We start from the raw sequence: 25,667 nt of genomic DNA, 5'->3' as shown, positions 1-25,667 counted from the left end.
GGATGAGACTTTGAGAAGTCTGATAATTTAGGATATCACTACCAAAAGTGTCTTAAAACTTATGTTTTCCCAACTGTACATATAAATGGGTATCAAATTGGGAATCCCACTTGTGGGCAAGGTTGGAGGTTTCCCATTCCAGTCATAAGGCAATATATAATATATTTCCACTCAATATAAATACCTTAAAATTGGTTAGGAAAATATTTTCAAGTCAAAAACAGAAACCATAGCATCTAATCATTTCATGTTTTTATTGCTGTGTTAATAAAACATGACAACAGGGGGATGTTTCAGAGTAAAATCATCTTTTACCAAATAAGAGGGAAGTACTGCAGGACTTGAAACCCTCTTGGGAATAAGCTATTATTGAACATGTTTTTGCCCAACTATGTTCCTACCCATTTCTTTTAAATAAACTACACCCCCTTCCACTACCTGCTTTAAAGTTAGCTAGTTCAAAAGGAGACTGTTCTTCCTTCTCTTTATTTTGTTCCTTTTTTCTTCTTCTTTCCTCTTCCTCTTCCTCTCCATCTCCTTCTTCTGGTTATATATTTTTAAAATTTTTTGTGTGGTTTTAAATCTTTAAATTTTACTTGTTAAATTACAGTGCAATATTGGTTTCTGGAGTAGAATTCAGTGGTTCATCACTTACTTGCCGCGCAGTGCTCATCACAAGTGCCCTGCTTTGTACCCTTTACCCATCTATCCCAACCCCCAACCGAACTCCCTCTATCACCCCAGTTTGTTCTGTATTGTTAAGCGTCTCTTGTGTTTATTTCCCTCTCTCCCTTCCCCCCCATTCCCATGTATTCATTTGTTTCCTTTCTGAAATTCCACATATGAGTTGGCTCATACTGTATTTGTCTTTCTCTGACTGACTTATTTCACTTAGCATAATACACTCTCGTTCCATCACATTGTCACAAATGGCAAAATTTCATTCTTTTTGGTGGCTGAATGATATTCCATTGTGTATATATACTATATTTTCTTTATCCATTCATCAGTCAGTGGACATCTGGGCTCTCTCAATAATTTGGCTATTGTTGATGATATTGCTATAAAACGCACAGTGCATGTACACTTTTGAATCAGCATTTTTATATCCTTTGGATAAATATTTAGCAGTGCAATTGCTGCATCTAGGGTAGTTCTATCTCCAGCCTTTTGAGGAACCTCCATACTGTTTTCCGGAGTGCCAGTTTGCATTCCCAATAACAGTGTAAGGACGTTCCCCTTTCTCCACATCCTCTTCAACACCTGTTGTTTCTTGTATTGTTAATTTTAGACATTCTGACAGGTGCGAGGTGGTATCTCATTGTGGTTTTTATTTTTATTTTATTTTTATTTCCCTAATGATGAGTGATATGGAGCATTTTTCATGTGCCTGTTAACCATCTGGATGTCTTCCTAGGAAAAATGTCTGTTCAGGGGTGCCTGGGTAGCTCAGTGGGTTAAAGTCTCTGCCTTCCACTCAGGTTATGATCTCAGGGTCCTAGGATCGAGCCCCGCTTTGGGCTCTCTGCTTGGTGGGGAGCCTGCTTCCTGTCTCTCTCTCTGCCTGCCTCTCTGCCTACTTGTGATCTCTGTCTGTCAAAGAAAGAAAGAAAGATGTCTGTTCATGTCTTCTGCCTATTTCTTGACTGGATTTTTTGGGTTTTGGCTGTTGAGTTCTTAACAGACTTTGGATACTAACCCTTATCAGATAAGTCATTTGCAAATATCTTCTCCCATTCCATAGGTCGCCTTTCATTGGTTGTTTCCTTCACTGTGCAGAAACTTTTTATCTTGATGAGGACCCAATAGTTCATTTTTGCTTTTGTTTCCCTTGTCTTGGTGATGTGTCTAGGAAGACGTTGCTACCGCCAAAGTCAAAGAGGTTTCTGCCTGTGTTTTCTTCTAGAATCTTGAAGGTTTCTTGTCTCACATTTAAATCTTTCATCTATTTTGAAGTTATTTTTGTATATGGTATAAGAAAGTGGTCCAGTTTTGTTCTTTTGCTTGTTGCTGTCCAGTTTTTCCCAACACCATTTGTTGAAGAGACTGTCTTTTATCCATTGCATATTCTTTCCTACTTAGTTGAGGATTAGTTGACCACATAGTCGTGGGTCCATTTCTGGGCTCTCTATTCTGTTCCATTGATTTATGTGTCTGTTTTTATGCTGGTACCATACTGTCTTAATGGTTATAGCTTTGTAATAAATCTTGAAATCTGGAATTGTGATGCTTCCAGTTTTGTTTTTCTTTTTCAGGATGCTATTCAGGGTCTTTTGTGGTTCCATACAAATTTTAGACTGTTTATTCTAACTCTGTGAAAAGTGTTGGTGTTATTTTGATCAGGATTGCATTAAATGTGTAGCTTGCTTTGGGAAGTATAGACATTTTAACAATGTTTGTTCTTCCAGTCCATGAGCATGGAATGCTTTTCCGTTTCTTAGTGTCCTCTTCAATTACTTTCTTAAGTGTTTTATGGTTTTCAGAGTACAGATCTTTTACTTCTTTGGTTAGGTGTATTCCTAGTTATCTTATTGTTTTGGTGCAATTGCAAATGGGATCAATTCCTTGATTTCTTTTTCTGCTGCTTCCTTATTGGTAAATAGAAATACAACAGATTTCTGCACATTGATTTCATATCCTGCTATTTCACTGAATTCATGTATTAGTTCTCGCAACTTTTTGGTGGAGTCTTTTGGGTTTTCTACATAGAGTTTCATGTCATCTGGAAAGAGTGAAAGTCTGACTTCTTCCTTGCCCATCTGGATAACTTTTATTTCTTTTTGTTGTCTGATTGCTAAGGCTAAGGCTCCCAGTACTATGTTAAATAGTAATAGTGGAGTGCACATCGAAAGGGAGGCAGTTCTAACAAAAGGTAGCAAGGCCTTGGAAAACTTTCCCTGAGGATAGGGCAGAGTTTCTACCTTGAGACTTAGAATTCAGTGGAATGGAATAAGAATGCTAATTTTTTATCACCTTCTAGAAAAATTGCTTTTCTTCTTGAAAAAATTCTTTGAGATTATAATTAGTGCTATTTATCCCAGATTTGGGGTTGCCTTATTTGCATGGCATCTTTCAAGTCCATCAATGTCCCATCTCCAAGAAAAATAGCATAAATATCTACCCTGCTGCATGTATAGTTCATGCAAAAAGAAAAAAAAAAAAAGAGAGAAACCAAGATTAAAAACAAAACGTATCTCTATATCTCCAAGGTAAGAAAGAGAAATAAATATGACATACCAATTGTTTTCAGTGAATTCACAGAATGAATAGGATCTGTCATGCCAAGGGTCATGCTAAAGAGTAGGGAAGTCTGCAAATCCCAGAAATCTCTGTTGAATTTCAGAACCACGTATCCAATTATGATGAATGACACAACAAAGCTAATTAATCCTGTTAGCAAGACCTGTGAAACCAATTCATAACACAGAGTTAGATTCAACATTTAAAGACGGCATGGGTGCATTTATTTATGGAAGAATCAGATCTTATTTATATATTTTATATGACTACTCTGAAAAATAACTTTAAAAGGTATTCTAGGTTACCTGCCACAAAGAAACCATCCTTTCCAAACAAAATAAATTCTATCTTATTGTTACAAGAGCAATTCACTAATCTTTCTCTTTGTCAGTCCAACTTAATAGTTCCCAATATCAAAATGTTCTTAAAATGAAATGCTGTTTTTTCCTGCTTCTGTGTGAAGTGTTGCCTGGTTTCCTCAGTGTTGATTTACAGGGCTCTAGGCAGAAAGAGAGGTAAAACAAAGGGCAAAAAGCATATTCTGGCTGATTTGGCCCCTTATTAAGTGCTTTCTGGAAGCCTTACTCAACAGACTTTTGTATATATTTCACTAGTCACCCTCTCTTTCTGAGGCTACCCAGCTCCCACTTGCTGGGAAATAGAGTAATTCACACTGGGCCCACTACCACACCAAGCAAAATCTAGTAAGTTTCTGTTATGAGAAAGAGGGAATGCATATCAAATAGGCAAGCAGTGTCTGCCTCAAAACATAAATTAAAAATTAGTTTAAAAAAGCAAAAGAAATAGGACTGCCTGGGTTGCCAAGTTGGTTAAGCATCTGCCTTTGGCTCAGGTCATGATCCCAGGGTCTTGGGATTGAGCCCTGCATTGTGCTCCCTTGCTCTCCCTCTCTGTCTGCAACTCCCCCTGTTTGTGCTCTCCATCACATAAATAGATAAAATCTAAAAAAAAAAAAAAAAAAAGAAAGAAATAGATTTGGACTGGTTTCTCAATATAATTTTGCACTTTGCATTTACCTTTGCTTCTCATTCTTTCTTCCCTTTATTTATTTAATTTCTATTTTTTATTAAGCTCGAAAACAATATAAAGACTCCTCAAAAAACTAAAACTAGAAGTATCATAAGATCTTATAATCTCACTTCTAGGGTTTTAAAAAATTAATTAATTAATTAATTAAAAAAAATAAACATACAATGTATTTTTATCCTCAGGGGCACAGGTCTGTGAATTGCCAGGTTTACACACTTCACAGCACTCACCATAACACATACCTTCTCCAATGGCCATAACCCCACCCCCTTCCCCCAAGCCCCCTCCCCCCAGCAACCCTCAGTTTGTTTTGTGAGATTAAGAGTCACTTATGGTTTGTCTCCCTCCCAATCCCATCTTCTTTCATTGATTCTTCTCCTACCCCCTTAACCCCCCATGTTGCATCTCCACTTTCTCATATCAGGGAGATCATATGATAGTTGTCTTTCTCAGATTGACTTATTTCACTAAGAATGATGCCCTCTAGTTCCATCCATGTTGTCACAAATGGCAAGATTTCATTTCTTTTGATGGCTGCATAGTATTCCATTGTGTATCTATACCACATCTTCTTTATCCATTCAGCTGTTGACATCTAGGTTCTTTCCATAGTTTGGCTATTGTGGACATTGCTGCTATAAACATTCAGGCGCACGTGCCCCTTCAGACCACTACGTTTGTATCTTTAGCGTAAATACCCAGTAGTGCAATTACTGGGTCATAGGGTAGTTCTATTTCCAACATTCTAGGTATTTTTGTCCAAAGAAAACAAAACACTAATTCAAAAAGATATATGCATCCCTGTTTATAGCAGCATTACTTACAATAGCCAAGATATGAAAGCAACCTAAGTGTCTATCGATAGATGAATGGATAAAGACATGGCACATTTATTTATTTATTTTTAAAGATTTTATTTATTTATTTGACAGACAGAGATCACAAGTAGGCAGAGAGGCAGGCAGAGAGAGAGAGAGAGGGAAGCAGGCTCCCTGCTGAGCAGAGAGCCTGATGTGAGGCTTGATCCCAGGACCCTGGGATCATGACCTGAGCCGAAGGCAGAGGCTTTAACCCACTGAGCCACCCAGGCACCCCTGGCACATATATTTAAAGGGCTATGACTCAGCCATTAAAAAAATGAAATTTTGCAACTTGCGACAACATGGATGAACCTAGAGGGTATTGTGCTAAGTGAAATAAGCCAGAAAGAAAAAGACAACTACTGTATGATTTCACTCATGGTGGAATCTAAAACAAACAAACAAACAAATAAACAAAAGCCAGAAATGGACTCATAAATACAGAGAACGAACTAAAGGTTGCCAAAAGGTAAAGGGGTGGGGGGGATGGGCAAAATAGTAGAAGGGGCCTATGACATACAAACTTTCAGTTATAAAATAAGTCGCGGGGATAAAAGTACAGCATGGAAAATATGGTCATTAATATTGTAAATCTTTGTATGATTTTGATAAAAGTCCACATCCAAAGCAAAATCCACAGACAAATGGTAACTTTGCTTATCATGGTGAGCTTTTCATATGTATATAATTATCAAATCACTAGGATATACACCTGAAGTTGACATAATATTGTATGTCAACTATACTTTAAGAATAAATAAATAGGGCGCCTGGGTGGCTCAGTGGGTTAAGCCGCTGCCTTCGGCTCAGGTCATGATCTCAGGGTCCTGGGAGCCTGCTTCCCTCTCTCTCTCTCTGCCTGCCTCTCCGTTTACTTGTGATTTCTCTCTGTCAAATAAATAAATAAATAAATCTTTAAAAAAAAAAAAGAATAAATAAATAAAACAAACAAAATTTTTCCACACATAGGGAAAAAAATAATTAATGGTCCAAAGGAAAAGTATAGTAAAAGTTTTAGGTAGGTTCGGGATGATAATGAGAGCACTAAAAATCATGGGGGACCTGGATGGCTCGGTTGGTTAGGCATCGGACTTGATTTCTGCTCAGGTCATGATCTTAGGGTTGGGAGCCAGAGCCCCTTGCTGCTCTGCACTGGGTGTGGAGCCTGCTTATGGTTCTCCTGCTGCCCCTCCCCCAGTGCCAGGTGTGTGTGCACTCCCCCCCCAAACAAAACAAAGACAAAAAACACTAAAAATCAAAACACGGTGAAGCTAAAAGAATAGTTATAGCAAATTTAAAACTTTAAGTGTACAAAATGCAAAAAAATAAGAAAACTAAAAATCAATCAACTAGCCTCTAACTCAAGGTGTTAGAAAAAGTACAGAATAAAACTAAAGAAAATGTGTTCTTTGAAAGAAAAAGTAAAATCATCTGACAAGCCATGATTAAGAAAAAGAGAAGCCACAAGTAAAACAATGTCAGCAGTGACAACAGGCAAATCTACAGATATATTTGAGATGAAGTCAGATAGGAGATCAGAATCTAGGCTCTGCCATTTGTCAGCCTTGTTTGTGACCTGTGAACTGCAATTTGTTTACATACAAAATAGAGACACTTGCTCAGTGCTTCATCACAGTGGTTACTCAGCAAATATTTATTCCTTCTCCCTCCCCCTCACTCCCTTTTAATTAGTGGTTTCACAGAATAAGGAGGATAGAACAACTAAACTGTGAGATTTGCCAATGACTAATCTTCTTTATAGACAAACATATTTTCTGCTAACATAAATAAGCAAGATTGGGGCGCCTGGGTGGCTCAGTGGGTTAAGCCTCTTGTCTTTGGCTCAGGTCATGATCTCAGGGACTCTGCTGGGCAGGGAATCCGCTTTCCCCTCTCTCTCTGCCCGCCTCTCTCCCTACTTGGAATCTCTCACTCTCTCTCTCTCTCTGTCAAATAAATAAATAAAGCAAGATTGACCATAATTTTTTTAAATTGTGTTCTTACCTGCCAAAACACATTCTTGAGGATATAAAAGTCCACATCCAAAGCAGCCATAAATATAATTATAGGTGCAAAATAACAATAAAGTGAAAAGCTTGGTGTTCTTAGAAGAGGGTAGACAATTTGGTACACCTAAAATAACAAGAACAAATAAGAAATTAGTTGGCTGCCATTTGGTCGTATTAAAAATCAGTGGTAGATAATTTGAGGTATTAGAAATTGATGTGATATCAATCATTGTAAGTTTTAGTATATTCTAATCTGCAACTATCTGCAATTATCTACAAGACCAGTCCTGAGGGGTTTGTAGATTTCTTGATCTGACTGTCCAGATGAGGTGCATGCACAGTCCTCTGTTCACTAGAGAATTATGCGAATTTGGGCTACATAAACATTGTTTGTGATAAGTACTGTAATCAGCATTTTCACAAGTGATACCCCTGCCACTGGTGATCCCTGACATGACTTTAGGTATCCACAGATAAGTATTTTTTTATTTGACTCTTAGATATTTATTCTAATTTGCATTAAGAAACAGAAAAGAGAAACTTGCACAGGTACTTATGATTTCACAAACATTTGCTTAAGATTTTTCATTTCTCCTTCAGTGAGCTGGGGCACCTGGGCAGCTCAGTTGGTTGAGCATCTGACTTCTGGTTTTGGCTCAGGTTGGGGTCTCATGGGTTTTGGGACTGAGCCCCAGTTTGGATCCCTGCCAGCCAGGAGTCTGCTTAAGATTCTCTCCCACTGCCCTCCTGTCTCCTGCACTCCCTCACACTGGTGCTCTCTCCCTCTCTCTCAAATAAATAAATTAATCTTTAAAGAAAACAATAAAGTCCTTCAGTGAATCAAGTAGAGAAAAATAACACATAGATAATAGCACATACTGTGTATGTAAGACATAAATTGTGAAGGTTGTATATTTAAAAGTTTTGGGCTCAACTAATACTTTATTCTTCGTTACTTAACCTCCCTGTGCCTCATTTTCCTCATCTGTAAAATGGGATAGAATACCTACTTCCACTGAGTTTCTGTGAAAGTGGATGAATTAACTCAAGAATTAATAAGAAATTGAACATAGCATAACACAGAAGTCAAATCACTATTTTGGATACCTAAAACAAATGTAACATGATGTGTCAACCATACTCAAATAAAAAACATTTTTAAAATTAAACAGCTCCATTTTTAACTGGAAAAAAGAATAAATAATAAGTTAATAAACACAAAACACTTTAAAGAGAACCGGGCATATAGTAAACACTCAAAAGATGTTAGTAGTAATGCTACTAACATTACTAACATTACATAGTAGTGTTTCAGAAGAGTAACAAGAGGCTTTTAAAAATCCTAGACAGATACAAGCATCATCTTCATTTAAAAAAAAAAGGGGGGGGGAGACAAGTTGTTATTGATCACGTTATGCATTTGAAATCAAGAGTTAGTAAATTAAGAAAATGTTTCTTGTATCTATCTATATTATATATTATATGACACATTTTGCATTGAATCTAGCAGTTAGGAAAGAGTAACCATGTTTCATTATGACAATAACAGCTGCCTTTGATAATGTCTCTACATTATCATTATCTGCATTGTGTTGCAGACAATGAAGCCTGTGTACGGACATGGGAAAGAAACAAGAGCAAGGCTCCCAAAGCAGAACCCAAAATGCAATCCAATTTTACTCACTTCCATACTAATGTCTTATCTTAAGTATAAGGGCCTACTTAATCAGAGGGAGCCATTTTGTTGCAGTAAACTTAGATTGTCCCTACGCAGTCAACTTAGATTGACCCTGTCCCCTCCCAGAGGAACTTACTTGCAAAGCCTAGATACAAGGACGGGTCAGGCCGGTGAAGACATCCAATCAGTGGGGCGCGCATATATCTACTCGGGTAAATTGAAATTCAATTGGCCCCCTGTATGTTACCTAGCAGTTTTTTTCTGTGTGTGGCAGACTTAGCATGACTGTGCAGTTTTTTTCTGTGTATTGCAATCTCACTGGCCACCTGTGTATTGCCCGGCTAAACTACCTCTATAAAAGTTAGTCTGTGAGGCTGGGAGGGGTCGCCTCTTTCCAAGAGACGGCCCTCACCGGTCAGTATGATTCTCCATGCTTGGCGCAAAATAAAGCTTTGCTTGACCTCCGCTTTGTATCAGTCTTGCTCCTTTGATTACGGACCCTAATATTAGGGACCTCTAATTTATATGTCTTTTATTGTATGGTTTTTCATTTTCAAAATTTATAATATCAGATGAATTTTTTCAGTAGCTGTTCACATTTTTTAAATTTTTATTTTTTTATTTAAGGTGGATGTGGAGTACAACCCCGGGGTCCGAACTCACAACCCTAAGATCAAGAGTCAGACACTTACCAACTGAACCACCCAGGAATACCAGCTGTTCCCCCCCCCCTTTTTTTTAATTCCATACATTCACAGACAGGGTGAGAGTAGACCTTGATTTTGGTCTCTGTTCTTTACTAACTTATTATTGTACACACATACATAAGGTACATACATACCTTAATAGAGCTGTGAGCCAGTTGTCCTATCACAAACCCTGACACTGAAAGAATTATCAAGACAGTGACTTCAGAACTCCTTAAATAGGTCCTCAAAAATCCTGAAGAAATACATGTATGTGTTATTTAGACATAATGTATACTTTCAAAACATTTAATATCCCCTTTCTCTATTTCATTTTAAACTTCCCGAGGGTCACATCATATAAAAAACAATTGACAGCTCTTACAAATGCTGTCTCTTAAGAAACACATAATGAAGCTTTTCTTACAGGTGAATCTGGAAAATATTGAAGTTCCAACAATTTCCCATTTGCCCACTGACAGGCACATTATGATCACTGTACAGAAGGATCTATGGATCTGATGACGAGAGATTACAAAAAGTCAGACGTCGTATCTACCTGGTATACCTTTTATTAGTAATTACTTATCCTAAACTACAGCAACATATATTCTATAGTTTTCCTAAAAGTCAGAAATACTTTCAACTGAGCTCTAACTAGAGGGAAACTGCCTTCACCAGACAAGTCACAGGAGACCTGCGTTATTGTTTACGTGCATTTTTTCTTACCTTGCTACTCTCTCCTCTGTTCAGTATTATTCAGCTCATTCCCTCCAGAAGCAATGTATGGACTTTAATCCAATCACTTTATGCCTAGGGCAAGATTCATTGGCATTCCAGATTCTGCGTTTCCTGTCTTCCAGCTGAATTAGTGCATATTTATTGAATAACTCTTTTGTGTAGGGCTGAAGAAATGTTTCTCCAACTATTTCTGCAATGCCCCTTACTGCTGAGCACTTATCTCTATGTAATCATTAAGGATCTAGAGCTGGTGAGATTCATGGTCACCACCACCTCCTAGTACCACAGGGGACCAAAGTCCTCAGTGTGTGTTTTCAAGGCTTGCCCGAGAGGAGGTGATTTTACCGTCTGACAAGTAAAATGGAAGATGAGTATTTGCTTCATAATTTCTTCATAGTATTCCCAATTCCAGAAAGGATTTTAAAGCAGCTGACCTTTTTTCCCCCAAAGAAAAATGTTTAAAAGAGCACTAGAAACTTTTCCCTCATCACTAGCATTGAACTGGGGTAATAAAGTACCTGTGTTTTTCAATCTGGTATTTCATCCGTGTGACTAACATTCACCATTCCTACTGACTTCTTCTTTTTTTTTTTTTTTAACATTTTATTTATTTGACACACAGAGAAAGATCACAAGTAGGCAGAGCAGCAGGCTCCCTGCTGAGCAGAGAGCGCAATGCAGGGCTGGATCAGAGGACCCTGAGACCATGACCTGAGCCGAAGGCAGCGGCTTAACCCACTGAGCCACCCAGGTGCCCCTCCTATTGAATTCGTTTTTTTTTTTTTTTAAAGATTTTATTTATTTGACAGAGAGAGATCACAAATAGGCCAAGAGGCAGGCAGAGAGAGAGAGAGAGAGAGAGGGAGGTAGGCCCCCTGCAGAGCAGAGAGCCTGATCTGAGGACTCGATCTGAGGACCCTGAGACCATGACCTGAGCCGAAGGCAGCGGCTTAACCCACTGAGCCATCCAGGTGCCCCTCCTATTGAATTCTTAATGATCATTTAAGAGTCCCTTAATTGTGAAGTCTCTCCTAATTCCCCACTAGGGGTTGGTGTGGGGGGGGATGTTCTCTGAAGTAAAATCACATCAAAAGCCATAATAAAATGGACAAAACTAATTGCAACAACCGTGCAAATTGTGGAACAAATGTCGGGGTCCTATTTGCCCCCATTGCCCTGTCCTCATCCCAGATACATGTTGGTTAGGTTGGGCCTGGCAGGCAGGCAGCATGAGGCTTTCTAGGCCACCGCTGGACAGTTACACCAACCCCACTGCATCACAATTCCTGTCTTCCCAGTGAGAGGACTCCTTGAGGTTAAGGAACTGTCTGACTCCCCTTCTGCCTACCACTCTGCTGTGCTCAGCACATGCCCCTGAAGGAAGGAACATAGTACTGATGCTACTGATAATTAAATGAAGCTACCCTGCCCGCGTTCACTCACATCTTACAGTTCCACCAGACTTCTTTTGATGACGTTGTGATGGCTTTCTGCCCTGAAAAAGGTTCAGAGAGCAGAGGAAAGATGACATTTAGAAACAAGCACTTACCTCCCAAAACAACAGTGGAACACACAAGCATCAGGAAATGGCTATTTACAACGGTGTAGGTGGCTGAGCGCCCGCAGAGTAAGTCAGGTCTGTTACCTTCTCCTTGCATCCAGAAGGAAGAGTTCGTGTTTGGCATTGCGTTTTCAGTCCTAATTTGCTGAATTTATATAGGAGTTATTATTTTCACCACCACAGACTAACCTGTTAGGATACTCAAAAAAAGAAGAAAATGAGCGCGGCATCCACATTCTTTCTACCTAAGATGGTACCACACTCGGATCTGAGCACCTTTCTTCTTGTCACGAAGCACACACTGATACTTCCTCTTCTACCTCTTGCTCCAAGAGCATGTCCTAGGAACACCAAGAACACTTCCTCCACACTTCTACATATACTAGGGGAGCAACAGGACTGATTTCTGCACGTAATCATTGTATAAGTGGTGTGTTTGCCTTCCTCATTGAATAGTGAGTTTCTCAAGGCCCAGGGTTGGTTATTATTTTTCCTTAAGGCTGTGCACACAGTATGTGGCCCATAATCCACTCTCCATAATATTCGATCAACTGAACTTTTTTGGAGCGGTACCTCTTCCTCTGTGGGTACAAGTCATTCTGGAATTCCCCTTTACTATGTCAGTCCCATGTCCCTTTTCCCCTCTCTTGGGCCCCTCCAAACCCCAAATGGGAAATGAGGTCAAAGTAGAGTCACACCAGATAAGGTTGGGATGGAGAAGTGGGATGAATAACCTAAAAACAAAGGAAAAGACTAAAATTGTGGTTTTATCATACAATGCCTTTAAGTGAATTAGAAAAATTCCCCTTCCCAATGACAGGGCACGTGGCTTGGCACATAAATAATGGGTTTGATTCCAGTCCAAGTACCTACCCTCAGCTGGCGCCCTTGTGCAAAACATAGCCTGCAAAAATCTACGTGGTGGTCCTGAAAAGGACTCATTCGGTTTTATGTTTCCCTGCAGTTAACCTTAACCTAAAAATTCTTAGAGGTTCCTGAAGTATCCCCAATAATCTTTGGTTCTTTGTTTTGTATGTGTTTGGTCTGCAAGACACAATGATCCTGGTGTGAAGCAGAAATGGGCCAGAAATGAGATTCAAAATGCTACATCTTCAAATCACTTCACCTGTCCCTCAAATTGCCCTTCGCCTCCTGCCATCCCCACCTGTTATTACAGCATCACGCTCGAATCAAGTTCTCCAAACTACCGAGACCCGAGTCACCGTCTTCCAAGGCCAAGCTGGTTCAGAGTTGAAATCAAGATGAAGGCTCTTGAAAATCACAAAGAAAAATGCTCAGCTCTGCTGGCCGTTTGCCAGGGACAGTACTGCCAACTGATATCACACCCAAAGTCATTTCCATGCCTAAGTCCCATTGGTTGCTTGCCGACTTACTTTCACTCTGATTGGCTACATATAACATCCCCACCCCCAACCCAGAAGCAGCTAAGTGATCCAGTTCCAGGGAAGCTTGCATTTCCTAATGCTGGAGCTGTGTCTATACCCACGACTGTTTTAACTGATTTTCTTTGCCTGACATAATAGCTGAAATGGTCATTCACCATGTAGACAGAAGATCCTCTTATATGTTTTTAAATATATATTCTGTTTTTCATTTTCCGGCCCTAATCCTCTTCAACACTACCTTTTCTCCCATCTGACTTTTTCATTCCTCCTTTCCCATTTTCTCTTTTTCTACCTATCTCTCCTCTTTGATGGGAATTTCTCACTTTTGGCCCTTAATTTGAAGAAACAACATTACTCACTCAGGAGGACAAACATATCCCAAATTCTGTGATGTCAAAATTAATATATTTTTGCCTCAAATCTAATCACTAAAAACAGTATAGATTTAAACTAATGAACAGCTAATCAATTTATAGTTTCCTTCCAAGGAGGTTATTTTGTGACAATGAAATTCTACTCATTCTTACGTCATACTAGTATAATGCTCTTCCCCAGGGCACCAAGAATAGTACTACAGCAGTGAGATCACAAATTCTATAATCAATCTTCTCCATTACTATATATCAAAGAACGTTTCAATTCAAAGTCCCAATTCCTACTTGCAACTGAAGAGTTTTAGTCAACAGCTTTATGTCTGGCCCTGATTGAAGCAACCACCTTTGGTACCCATATACCATTCTCCAAAATTTTTCCTTCAGCATTTTGTTGTCTGGTATGGTTCTTTTAAACCATTCAGCCAACAAAGCCATCTTATTCACAGGCTGTCTCTTGAGATACCCATTCCTTACTCTTTCCCATGCCCGCCCTTAACTCTCTTGGTTACCATGTTCACTACTATTTCTCCCATTCATCTTTATGTTATCCGAACCTCTGGTCACCTTGAATTCTCTCAACTGCTTTCATATCATTTTGAGTAATGTCCATTCACCTTCTATCTAGTTTCTATCCTGCTGTTCCCTCAGATTCACTTGGGTCACCTAGACCCTACAGGAAAGTCTCATGAAGCTTTACATTTCAAAATTCAGATTCTCCATGGCTTTTAGAAAAATCTTCATACCTTGAGAAAAATTGGACAAAATTCATAGTTGGCTCTAGATTACATAGTTCTGCTAGAGATAGAATATAACTAAAATATAGAGATGATCAAGTTTCTTTAATTCATAATTTTTCCCATAGAACTCAAAGAAAAGCAATAATAAATCATATTTCACCAGTTTTGGTAGAGCCAGCTGAGTAGACTATGATAGCTTTAGGAGCTGAGGGCTGAGAGGCTGCCCAGTATGTTTCCACTACCCCCAACTGCATATTCTGAAAATAGACTATATTATCTGGCTGAGACAAGGCTGGTTAGTCATATTTTCTCATCCCCCTATATAATAGTTGGTTCAGGAATGGGCACAGGACTCAGATAGGACCAGTCAGATGGCTTCTAAGCATGATATATACCATTATTGACAGAGAGCTATTCTCTTTGCATTGTGGTTTAGCTATGACAATGATTGCCTCCAGCAGATAGAGGTCATCATCCTAGAGGCACTGAGAAAGCCTATCTCAAGGCTCAGAAGTTCCAGGAGGCACCACCTTAGGTATCTCTAAGGCCTTATGACCTCACAATCCCACCTGAGATTCTTATTTTTTCTCAGAATCCATTCCTAGTTTGAGAACTTTTTGCCATCTAGAAAGGCTAGGCATGAGAAACAATATTATTTTTAAACCCAGTGAGTACTGGTTGCAATATATTTCTTTTAAATTTCATTTGAAAACTGAACTGTTCTTTTCAGCTCATCTCTCTTCTCATATTGCCATAGAAAAAGCCAAGTGGCACTTGACTACTATCTAGGAAAATCCTTAGCATGACCATTAAGCTCATTACTTAGACAACAGTGTGATTGAACTTACCACCATCACCTAACAAGGGCCCCTTTTCTCCAGCTTCTACTAACGCTTTCCTCTCTCATAACCCCTACTAATCACCTCCGAGAAGCCTTTAAACATTCTGCAGGCTTTCACTGAAACTCTCTTCTAGACCCTTTGGGCTTCTATCATCCAATCCCAAAGAAGGCAATACCACATATTTTATGGTTTGTTACATCCATTTCTCACTTCCAGCGTCCAAAATTGGTATGGTATATATTGCAGCACAACAAACAGACACTAAGCTTTGTAGGTTAAAACAACAACAATCATTTATTTAGCTGAAATCTACAATTTTGACAGGACTCAACAGAGAAGGCTTCTCTTGGCTCCATATAGCACTGGCTGTGGTGGCTTGATTGGAGGATCCACTTCCAAGATGGCTCACTCCTGTGGCTGGCAAGTTGGCGGGAACTGCTAGCTGGAGCTCAGACAGGGCTTCGGGTTGGGGCCTCAGTTTCTGTCCACATAGGTCCTTCCATACAGACTGGTTCCCAAGACTGGGCATCTCAAAAGAACTAACTGGAGACTGAATCCCTTTTTATGATCTATGGAAATCACATAGTATTACTTCCACTATAATCACAGTCCTGCTCAGATTAAAGAGGAGAAAACAGAGACCCACCTTTCTGCATGAGGAAGGTCAAGATCACATTGTAAGAAGAACATGTGGGGCAGGAGATGTGGCCAACTTGGAGAATACAATGTATCACAAATCAAGTGTCAATATATTGTCAGTTCTTTACAACTCGGGGCATCATGTTAATCTAAATAGCATTCTGCCTGGTTCAGCTCAGTCTAGACAGTTGTTCTCAAAGGCTGGACCATAAACCAGTGGTGATTCATGACAAAAGTTCCAGCATACATGGCAAAATGAGAAAAATATATAAGTCCATAATTAAGCTTAATTTATTCAATTTAAAGGGCAGAGCCTTACAATGAACCATACCTTTGCTTCTTTTCTGATGTTAAAATGTCTCTTATTAAGTAATAGTGATAGCAGATAGTAGTTGTTTTCTTAGTGATGTCATTTCAATGTCCTCCATTTTTTCACATTTTTTTCCAGTGAAAATACAGAAGTCTTTAGAAACCACTGTCTAGAGTTTATCACAGCACTGAATTTAGCCTTTGCTTGACCACTTCTCAAATAATGTGATTTAATTTACTAGTATGCACACTGAAATTAGTCTGTGGGTGTTCAGAAAACATCTGCAGCTACCTGTAACAGTTCAAACTCAAAACACAAGGGTATTTTAACTCTCCCATGAATTCAATGCAATGACAGATCACGAGAAGTACTATAGCTCTCAAAACTCAGATCCTCACATCAGTGGAACCTTTGAAGTGAGATCCAGGAATCCCTTAGTAATCACCAGGTTCACATGACAACAAAGTCATGTGGAATCCAAAGTAAAGGTCAGAAAATAGAAAGTTACGGGGAAAACTAGATACATAGTCATGATGCTGTGTGTACATGCGGCTAGTCTACTGGGAGAGTGGGAGTAGAAATGGGGCACTGGCACAAACAAGATATGCAGAGGAGGGTTCAGGAGTCATTTTTAGAAAAGGTGAATAAGTTCTATAAATGAAGGAAGACTAGTGAGCTCCAGGAATAAGGTAGCACCAAAAGAGAATTTATTCAACTGTTATTTATTAACTTACTATCTTACAGGCGCTTAAGGTATGAAGAAAAACATGACAAAACCCCTACCCTCAAAAAGCTCATAATTCATGTGGGGAGGCAAACGTGAATGATTAAATAGAATATATATGTAGCTATTAGCACTATGGGTGCCCCAAAGGAGAAGGGAACCTAACACTGGGAACAGAGAAGGCCATGGGGTGGAGAGTTACAGACTTCTTTGCCAAGGGTCAGAATTGTGGGTTGTTGTTGTTGTTTTTTTTTCCTTTTTACAGCTTTAGTGAGGTATACCTGGCATATAAAATTGTAAGCTAGGGGTGACTTTCTAGAAGTTTCCGTTGCTGGAGGCAAGATGAAGAGCAGGAGCTGGCATCTTGGTTCAAGCTACTATAATGAAAGACCATCAATTGGATACTTTATAAACAACAAACATTTATTTCTTACAGTTCTGGAGGCTGGGAAGTCCAAGGTCATTGGTGCCAGAAGATGCACTGTCTGGGGAGAGCCCATCTCCTTGACACATATCTTCTCACTATAACCTTGCATGGTGCATGGGGCAAGTGAACTGTTTGAAGGTCTCTTTCATAAGACAAGACCTTCAAAAGGCCCCACCTCCTCACACCATCACATTAGGATTAGCTCTTAACATATGAATTTTGGGGGATACAAGCACATTCAGACTGCAGAAACTAGTGAAGGTGTTAGAAAAGGAGATTGTTAAAAAAGAAAAGGAACTGGGGTGCCTGGGTGGCTCAGTGGGTTAAGCCTCTGCCTTTGGCTCGGGTCATGGTGTCGGGGTCCTGGGATCAAGCCCCACATCCAGCTCTCAGCTCAGCAGGGAGCCTGCTTCCCCCTCTCCCTCTGCCTGCCTCTCTGCCTACTTGCGATCTCTCTCTGTCAAATAAATAAATAAAATCTTTAAAAAAGAAAAAAAAGTAAAGCAACCAAGAGCACCTGGGTGGTTCAGTCAGTTAAGTGTCTGCCAATGGCTCAGGTCACAATCCCAGTGTCCTGGGATTGAGCCCCACATCAGGCTCCCTGCTCAGTGAAGAGCCTGCTTCTCCCTCTCCCTCTGCCCCTCCCCCAACCTGTGCTTGTGCGCTCGCTCTCTCTCTCATAAATAAATAATTAAAAAAAGAAGAAGTAAAGGAACCATAATGACATAAAGGTGCCAATCAAAGAATTCCAAAAGACAGCATGATTATATACATTACAAGTTTTAGGAAGTTTGAAGATAAGGACTGAAAGATAAAAAAGAGAAGGGTTTATTTTGTACCAAAATCTCCATAAGTGCCTCAGTCTCACCTAGGAATCTCTGAAGTGAGATTCAGGAATCCACCCTAATTACCGGGACCACATGCCTGGGAAGTCATGTCATACTCAAGAGCAAGGCTCAGAAAACAGAGAGTTAGAGCAGAAACAGTAAAAATGGCAACTAGCCTTGTCCCAAATTGCTGCAGTGCTTAAAGGTAATGGACTTCTCACAGCAGGAGAAGGATGGAGCGAACACAGAACCACCTGTAGGGCTCCCCAAACACCACTGGGCCTACCAGAGGGGAGTGACAGTTACTGCCCTGTTCTTTTGCTTAAGGCAACTGAAACTCAAGTGCTCATGCATAAAAATGATCTCAAAACTTAAAAATCTGTGACACAAATTTAAAAGTGTTACCAAAAAATCATGGTTGAGAAAATGTCAGTGGACAAGGAATTACTAAATTCCCTATTTCTTCTCTTTCCCCTCTATAAGGAAAAACCAGCTTTCAGGGAAGGACAAAAAAGGAAGTCATAAGGACAACAAATAAATGTGGGTTTTTTTCTTAAACATGTTCTTTCTAGAAAAGTTTTCCACAAAATCAGAATAATGGGAGGTTCAGGGGCTTTCAGATAAACTAGGGAAAAAAAGACATTCCAAATCACTAACATGAAACCAGCAGTGATACTTAAAACCTAAACAATAGAAAACAGAACAGAAAGAAAGATACCATGGAGTCCTGCTAAAATTTCTATATCGCCAAACCTACAGATTAAGGTAAATCTAAATGTGTGTGTGTGTGTGTGTGTGTGTGTGCACGCGTGCACATGCACGCACGTGCGTGGAGAGAGAGAGAGAGGGAGAGAGACCAAGGAGGTGGAAGTTAAAGAAACGAGGTTTCACTAACAGACTAAATGCCACCTCACAGGTAAATTTTAATTTGAATGTGAAAAGTAGTCATTGCTCTAGAATGGTGTTCTACAGTTTCCTTTTGAGAAAGGAAGAACGAATTTTTCCTAACTAATACATCTTTTTTTTTTTTTTAATATAATTCCTCAGTTGAATGGAAATGTCCTGCCTCAGTTACACAGAAAATTGTTAGGTTCTCTGTGCAGATGGGAGGGCTTGCAGAGAGCCTTGGTGAGTGATTTGCCCGCATGCTCTCTGGAAAGAGCATGTGGGACTCACACAGTCCTGCACTTGCGGCAGAGGCAAGGCCAGAGCGTCTGGATGTAAGCATGCTAAATAGGGTAAAATTTTGAAAAGGGTGATTTAATTTCATACTTAAACCTTTTTATAAAACCCCACATCGATTTTCTTAACTTCGGTTGGCGTATTAAGTTTGCTTTTATAAATACTTGAAGGAAGTGTGGTCTTTTATTAAATACATGTTCAGTAGAAGGTATGATCTTGCCTTCTTTTCTGACCATGGCTTAGGCTACAGATTTGCCACTTTTCACATGACCTGAAAGGAAGCAGATTTTAAAATTACACTCAATTAGCTTGTTTTATAAAATAAAAATGAAGCCATTTTTAAAAATAATTGGCATGAAATAAATGAGTATGCCCCAGCCTGAACCAGTCTTGAATTAAGCCTTGGTGTTATGTCAAGTCAAGAATTTTCCCCTACCCATCTCTCTCTCTCTCTCTTTTTTTCATATTTAAAGCTATGAGGTCACATTTCCCATAAAGCTGGTATTATTCTTCCTAATTCTGCTATGAATAGAGTAACTTTGAATAAACTGCTTGCCCTCTCTGGTCTTCACTTTCTTCAATGTAAACTGAGGGGGTCATTTCAGAGGTTCCATCAAGACCTAACACCTCTATAGCATGAAAGTGTAAGATACTGGGTGCTTGGAGGGCATGGAGGAGATGTGGGGGGAGAGGTGATCTTCCTGGAAGATGGGAAGGGAAGCAGGGAGAGGTTACGGGCCAGGCTAATGGCAGTGGTGGAGCAGAGGGAGACAGTGGGAACCAAACGGTACCATTAGTAATTCAGGCCTTAGTCATCTCCCTCCTGGATTATGTTGGTCTCACTCTCTCTAATCTCTTCTTCAGCCATTTTATAAGGAAAGCCGTAGTATTCTCCCCTACTAAATTCCTCTTCTCTGCTACCCAAAGCTTTTAATGGCAACCCTCTGCCCTGGAAATAAAGACCAAACTTCCAAGCTTCTAATTCAGTACTTTTAATGAAGTGAGCATCAGTTAACTCTCCAACTTAGTTTTCTACTGCCACTCACAAACTCAACCACAATCAGCCAAATGGATCTTGGCCACCTCTCTATTCCCATGTTTGAACGTTTCATCATCATACTGGGCTTTCATTCTAGAATTCCCTTCATGTTCCACGCTTGCTACCCATCCGTTCAGGCAATTCCTCTTCCTTCATAATGCTTCCTCTTCATACTTAGGCATCTTTGAACATACACAGCACTGAGTTTAACTTTTCAGGTATGCACGCTCACTCACAAACTGGGAGGTGGGCTGCTTACAGACAAGGACGGTGTAAAGCCTCAGTCTCCCTTCAGGGGACTAGGCAGGGGCTATGCATAAGCGCTACAGATACTGGGTAAAGACGGCAAGGGATATTCTGCCAGAAGATCTAGGTTTGTTTGTCTTAACCTTTAAAAAACCATAGCACCTTTTGATAAACAAAAAAATCTTAGGTCCTGAGTGTCCACATTCAAAAGAATGAGTTCAGGGCACCTGGGTGGCTCAGTGGGTTAAAGCCTCTGCCTCTGGCTCGGGTCATGATCTCAGGGTCCTGGGATCGAGCCCCGCATCGGGCTCACTGCTCAGCAGGGAGCCTGCTTCCTCCTCTCTCTCTGCCTGCCTCTCTGCCTACTTGTGATCTCTCTGTCAAATAAATAAATAAAATATTAAAAAAAAAAAAGAATGAGTTCACATCCTATATAAAAAAGAACTTAAAATGGACCATAGAGCTAAAAGAAAAGAGCTAAAACTACAAACTCTTACAAAGAAGACATAGGAGTAAATCTTGGTGACCTTGGATAAAGCAAGGTTTCTTAGACATGACACACACAAGCAACAGAAGGAAAACCGGATAAATTGGTCTTCAAACTTAAAGCCTTTTCTGTCTCAAAGAACACAAGAAAATGAAAAGATAATCCACAGAATGGGAGAAAATCTTTGCAAAGCATATATCTGATAAGGGACTTGACTCCACAAAATACATAAAGAACACTTACAAATCAACAATAAAAAGACATCCCAGCTTGGAAATGGACAAAGGATTCAAACAGATACCTCTCCACAGAAAGTATACAAATGGCCAGTAAACACATAAAAATATGCTTAACATCATCTGTTATTAAGGAAATACAAATTAGAACTACATTAAGGTATCACTTTACACCCACTAGGATGGCTAAATTTTTTTAAAAGGACAATAACAAATGTTGATGATGATGTGGAGAAAATGGAGTCTTCACATACACTGCCTAAATGATTAGGCACAGCCTGGCAATTCTCCCAGGAGAAATGAAAACCAGCAGTCACACAAATTTGTATAGGAAAGTTCACAGCATTGTTATTTATAATAGCCAAAAGCATGGAAACTCAAATATCCACCAACTAATGCACGGATAAATTTGAATCCACACAACCGAATATTATTCAGGAAAAAAAAAGGAACACTGAAACATGTTCCAACATGGAGGAACCTTGACAACAATAAGCTAAATGAAAGAATCCAGACACAGAACACCATAAATTGTATGATTCGTGAAAATGTCCAGAACAGGATAAACTACAGAAATAGGAATGATCAGTGGTTGCCGGAGGCTCGTAGGAGGTAGGAGGTGATTGCCAATAGGGTTTCTTTTTGGGGTGATAAAATGTTCTGAGATTAGATGGTGGTGATGATTATATAACTCCTTGAATACACTGAAAACTGCTGACTTGTACATTCTTAAATGGTGAATTTTATAGTCTAAGAATTATATCCCAATAAACCTGATATTTTAAAAATTCTTAGGTATGCCTGCCACCAAGATTCTGATAGTGCACCCTCCTGATAGTGGGACAGAAGAGTATTCCCCCAACAGGCTTTAAAAAATACAGTTTTAAAACTGAAAGTGCTTTTTCAAATTCTGCCACTCTATCTCCTAGGAGGACATGCCTTCTTAGTTGAAATTCAAAGGCACAGTAAATTATGTAAAATTAAACAATGAGTAATGGTGACAATAGTAAGATTAGTATTAGACATTCTCTGTAAAAATAATTCAGTTATTATTTTTAGTTATTCTTAATACTGAAACTAATAACAAACCCAGGGAGTTCATACTCGTATATGTGCTGGTAAAAGGTTAATGGCTACTTAATGAAGATTGTTAAAATCAGAGTATCTCAGAATTAACAACACTGAACCTCATATTCATCTTTTCTGACATCCAAACCATTTTCATCCAAAACTTACGCGGTGTTGCCATTTTTGTGAAGATAGGAGTCACAATATCTTCCAATTGTTGTTTCTGTTCAAAAATCTCGTTAATGGAAGCTTCCAGATTGGTTTCCAACCACTCATTTTTTACACGGCATGCAGTGAGGATGGTATTCTAGAGAAAGAAACAAAGAGTTTATTTTCTACTTGTTTATTGGAAAATAAAACTCTGTAGTATCTCTAAACTAGCACTGTTCAACACAATTTTTTTAGGATGATGGAAATGTGCTATCTGCATTGTCCAAACCAGTCACCATTTGACATTTATAGCCTCTGAGTACTAGAAAAGGGGCTTGTCTGACCAAGGAACTGGATTAATTTGATTTAATTTTAATTAATTCTAACTTAAAACAGCTACTTGTGGCTAGTAGTTGCTATGTTGGACACACAGCTCTAACATCAGTGGAATGTCGCATATAATAAAACTCATAATCTAGAGTCATTAAGTCTTGGGCCAGTGAATACCCTCTCCCGAATTCTTTAGTTTCAGTGGGCCCTGTGAGAAGAGAAGTGTTTGCAAAGGTTGGAGAAGAACAGATGGATGGTATGACCCAAAGGCAACTAAATACACAATGCTATTTTATTCCCTCTCAGATGGTTCAGAGGAGAGGAAGTGCAAGAAATTCCAGAAGAGCTCCACCTCACTGAAAACGTCTCAGTTTGCACTGCAAAGCTAACTCTGTCATGCACAGCAAACTGAGGGCGTCTGCTTTAAGATGTTTACTTGGAGGCCCCTCGATGGCTCAGTCAGTTAAGAGTCTGCCTTCGGCTCAGGTCATGATCCCAGGGTTCTGGGATTGAGCCCCACATCAGGCTCCCTGCTAGGCAGGGAGTCTCTTTCTCCCTCTCCTTCTCCCTCTGCCTGCCACTCTGCCAACTTGTGATCTCTGTCTGTCAAATAAATAAATAAATAAATAAAGTCTTAAAAAATAAGATGTTTACTTGTTCTATGGTTAGTAATAAGAAAGAGAAATGAATGCTTTATTGTATGGCCTGTCCATATTATTAAATAAGCAGTACTGTACGCAGACATAGGTAGAATCAAGTGGATTTGAAAAGATGTTCATAATATATTATTAAAAGAAAGAAAAGCAAATTAAGGAATTATATTTAGTTTAAAAAAAGAATAAAATGTATAGTGTAATCCCACTTATATAAAAACAAAACCTTATAAAATGTATGTACGTTTATGTGTGCGTACATATGTTTATAGAACTGATGGGACAAGTATGGCGAAATTAACACAAGCTTGTTATCAGAACCACAGGGTAAGGTAGTAAGACTGGAAATGGAAGAAAGAAACTTAAGTTTACTTTAGGCATTTCAATTTTATTCTAATTATTACTACATGTACACAGTATTTTCTAGTTCAAATAACCAAATATTTAAAAATTGAAATTAAAAAGGCTTTTATAGTAACTTGTTAGACAAGGTACTGTCTGTGGCAGGAAATTTTTGTTTCCCAGATCCAATAGCTGGGAATTAGAATCCAATAGATTCTAATAGAATTTTGCCTATATTTTGTTGGTCTCAAAAGAGATCTTTTGTAAAGTGTTTTACAAACCACAAGTAAAATGTGTAACTTCTCATGTTCTCAGAGGTGGGGATGTATTACATTTTGAGCAATAGGTAATTGCTTTTCATCAGAATTTTAAGTTACAAGGATTCACAGAACATCTTGTACAGAAATGCAAGACATCATTTATTTTTATAAAGATTTATTTATTTGAGAGAGAGAGTGCATGCCCAAGCAGGGGGGGGGCATACAAAGAGAGAGAGAGAATCTCAAGCACCACTAAGTGAGAAGCCCTATGTGGGACTCCATTCCACCACCCTGAGATCACAACCAGAACTGAAATCAAGTCATCCAACTGAGTGAGCCACCCAGGCACTCCGAGAGAGAGAATTTAAAACCAAAAACACATTTCTGGTACCTGGAGCACATTTTCTTATTTTAGTGTATATCCAAAGCAATAAACTACTCTATATGCAGAACTTAGTATATGGTAAATGTGGGAAGTTGGCTTGACAATTAGCTCTCCTTATATTTGTGTATCTTTTTTTTTACCATTATGTAAACTTTGAATATATAATATATGTATACAAAGAAACTAAAATATGATATATATGTAAGTTTTAAAGCAAAACTTAATGAAATGAGTATCAATAGACCCCACTAATCAACAGAATAACCAGAACATTGCCAGAATAACGCTATTTCTGTGCCCTGCCTGTAATTCATCTCCCAATCCTCCTCCAAGAGATAATGACAATCTGTGCTTATAGCTTTGCTTTCTTTTCTAATAGTTTTACTCTATACATAGGTATCCCTAAACAATACAGTTTTATTTTGCTTGGTCTTGAAGTTTATGAAAATCTCTGTAGTCTTTCCTGATTTTTTTTCCCACTCAACAGTACATTTAAAAAATGTATTCAAGTTCAGGTGCCTAGCTGACTCAGTTAAGCATCTATCTCTTGATTTTGGGGCAGGTCATGATCTCAAGATGGTGATCTCAGGGTTGTAAGATTGAGCCTTGCATCAGGATCCCCACTCAGCATGCAGAGCCTGCCTAAGACTCTGTCATCCTGTCCCTCTGCCCCGCCCCCTCCCCTCTTGCTCATGCATGCTCATGTTTTCTCTCTCAAAAAATAAATAAATTTATTTTTTTGAAAAAGTATCATGCTATTGAGTGTGATACTTAGTACATACATCTCTATGTCACTCCTTAATACTATTTCATTTAATTTTTATCAGTCTATTTCTTACGAGTAGTTTACTAAGGAAGGAGTAAGGGAAGGAAGGAGGGGGGGAAGAGGGTAGGAGGAAAGTTGGGAGGCAGGGACAAGACAGCAATAAGGGACCACCATCTACCTCTAGAGCATTAGTATAGAAACTAAAGATGGAAAGCAAAAATCTCAAAAGACTTCAGAACGAACAATAATCATAATGCAGTACCTTGTCTTCCTTAAAGAGCTTCCCTGGTCCCTTTTCTGTGTCTGTAACAGCTCCAGAGACCTTTGCAATATATTTTTTCAGAGCCAGCCTTGCCTCTGAAGGAATAGGACAATAAAATGCACAACAGTAAGACAAAGACTAAAAAATATG

The 25,667-nt window shown here is 39.1% G+C and overlaps 2 protein-coding genes across 10 annotated transcripts in view; both read right to left on the bottom strand.

The window, feature by feature from the left end:
* Positions 1-13,149, bottom strand: part of SLC9C2 (solute carrier family 9 member C2 (putative)) — a 105,154-nt gene extending 92,005 nt beyond the window's left edge. For 5 of the 6 annotated variants that reach the window (XM_082704386.1, XM_082704389.1, XM_082704388.1 and 2 more), the window contains exons 1-5: positions 12,991-13,149; positions 11,814-12,014; positions 9,679-9,779; positions 7,155-7,283; positions 3,238-3,403 (exon numbers count right to left, since the gene is read on the bottom strand). In XM_082704386.1, coding sequence (XP_082560512.1) covers positions 3,238-3,403; positions 7,155-7,283; positions 9,679-9,779; positions 11,814-11,949 — 532 coding nt within the window. In that variant the 5' untranslated portion in view covers positions 11,950-12,014; positions 12,991-13,149. The remainder of the gene's footprint in view (positions 1-3,237; positions 3,404-7,154; positions 7,284-9,678; positions 9,780-11,813; positions 12,015-12,990) is intronic. The other variant, XM_082704387.1, reaches the window with a different exon arrangement.
* A 2,302-nt stretch (positions 13,150-15,451) lies between these two features.
* The window catches only part of ANKRD45 (ankyrin repeat domain 45), a 55,737-nt gene continuing 45,521 nt past the window's right edge, over positions 15,452-25,667 (bottom strand). For 2 of the 4 annotated variants that reach the window (XM_082704443.1, XM_082704442.1), the window contains exons 4-6: positions 25,518-25,612; positions 22,538-22,676; positions 15,452-15,753 (exon numbers count right to left, since the gene is read on the bottom strand). In XM_082704443.1, coding sequence (XP_082560569.1) covers positions 15,659-15,753; positions 22,538-22,676; positions 25,518-25,612 — 329 coding nt within the window. In that variant the 3' untranslated portion in view covers positions 15,452-15,658. Of the gene's footprint in view, positions 15,754-17,259; positions 19,565-22,537; positions 22,677-25,517; positions 25,613-25,667 lie in introns of those variants that run through there. The other 2 variants (XM_082704445.1, XM_082704444.1) reach the window with 1 other exon arrangement.

The sequence above is a fragment of the Mustela nivalis genome, assembly GCF_964662115.1.
Source record: "Mustela nivalis genome assembly, chromosome: 16".
Classification (NCBI taxonomy): Eukaryota; Metazoa; Chordata; class Mammalia; order Carnivora; family Mustelidae; genus Mustela; species Mustela nivalis.
Note: the sequence above shows the minus strand (reverse complement) of the source record. Positions and strands in the feature narration are given on the sequence as shown.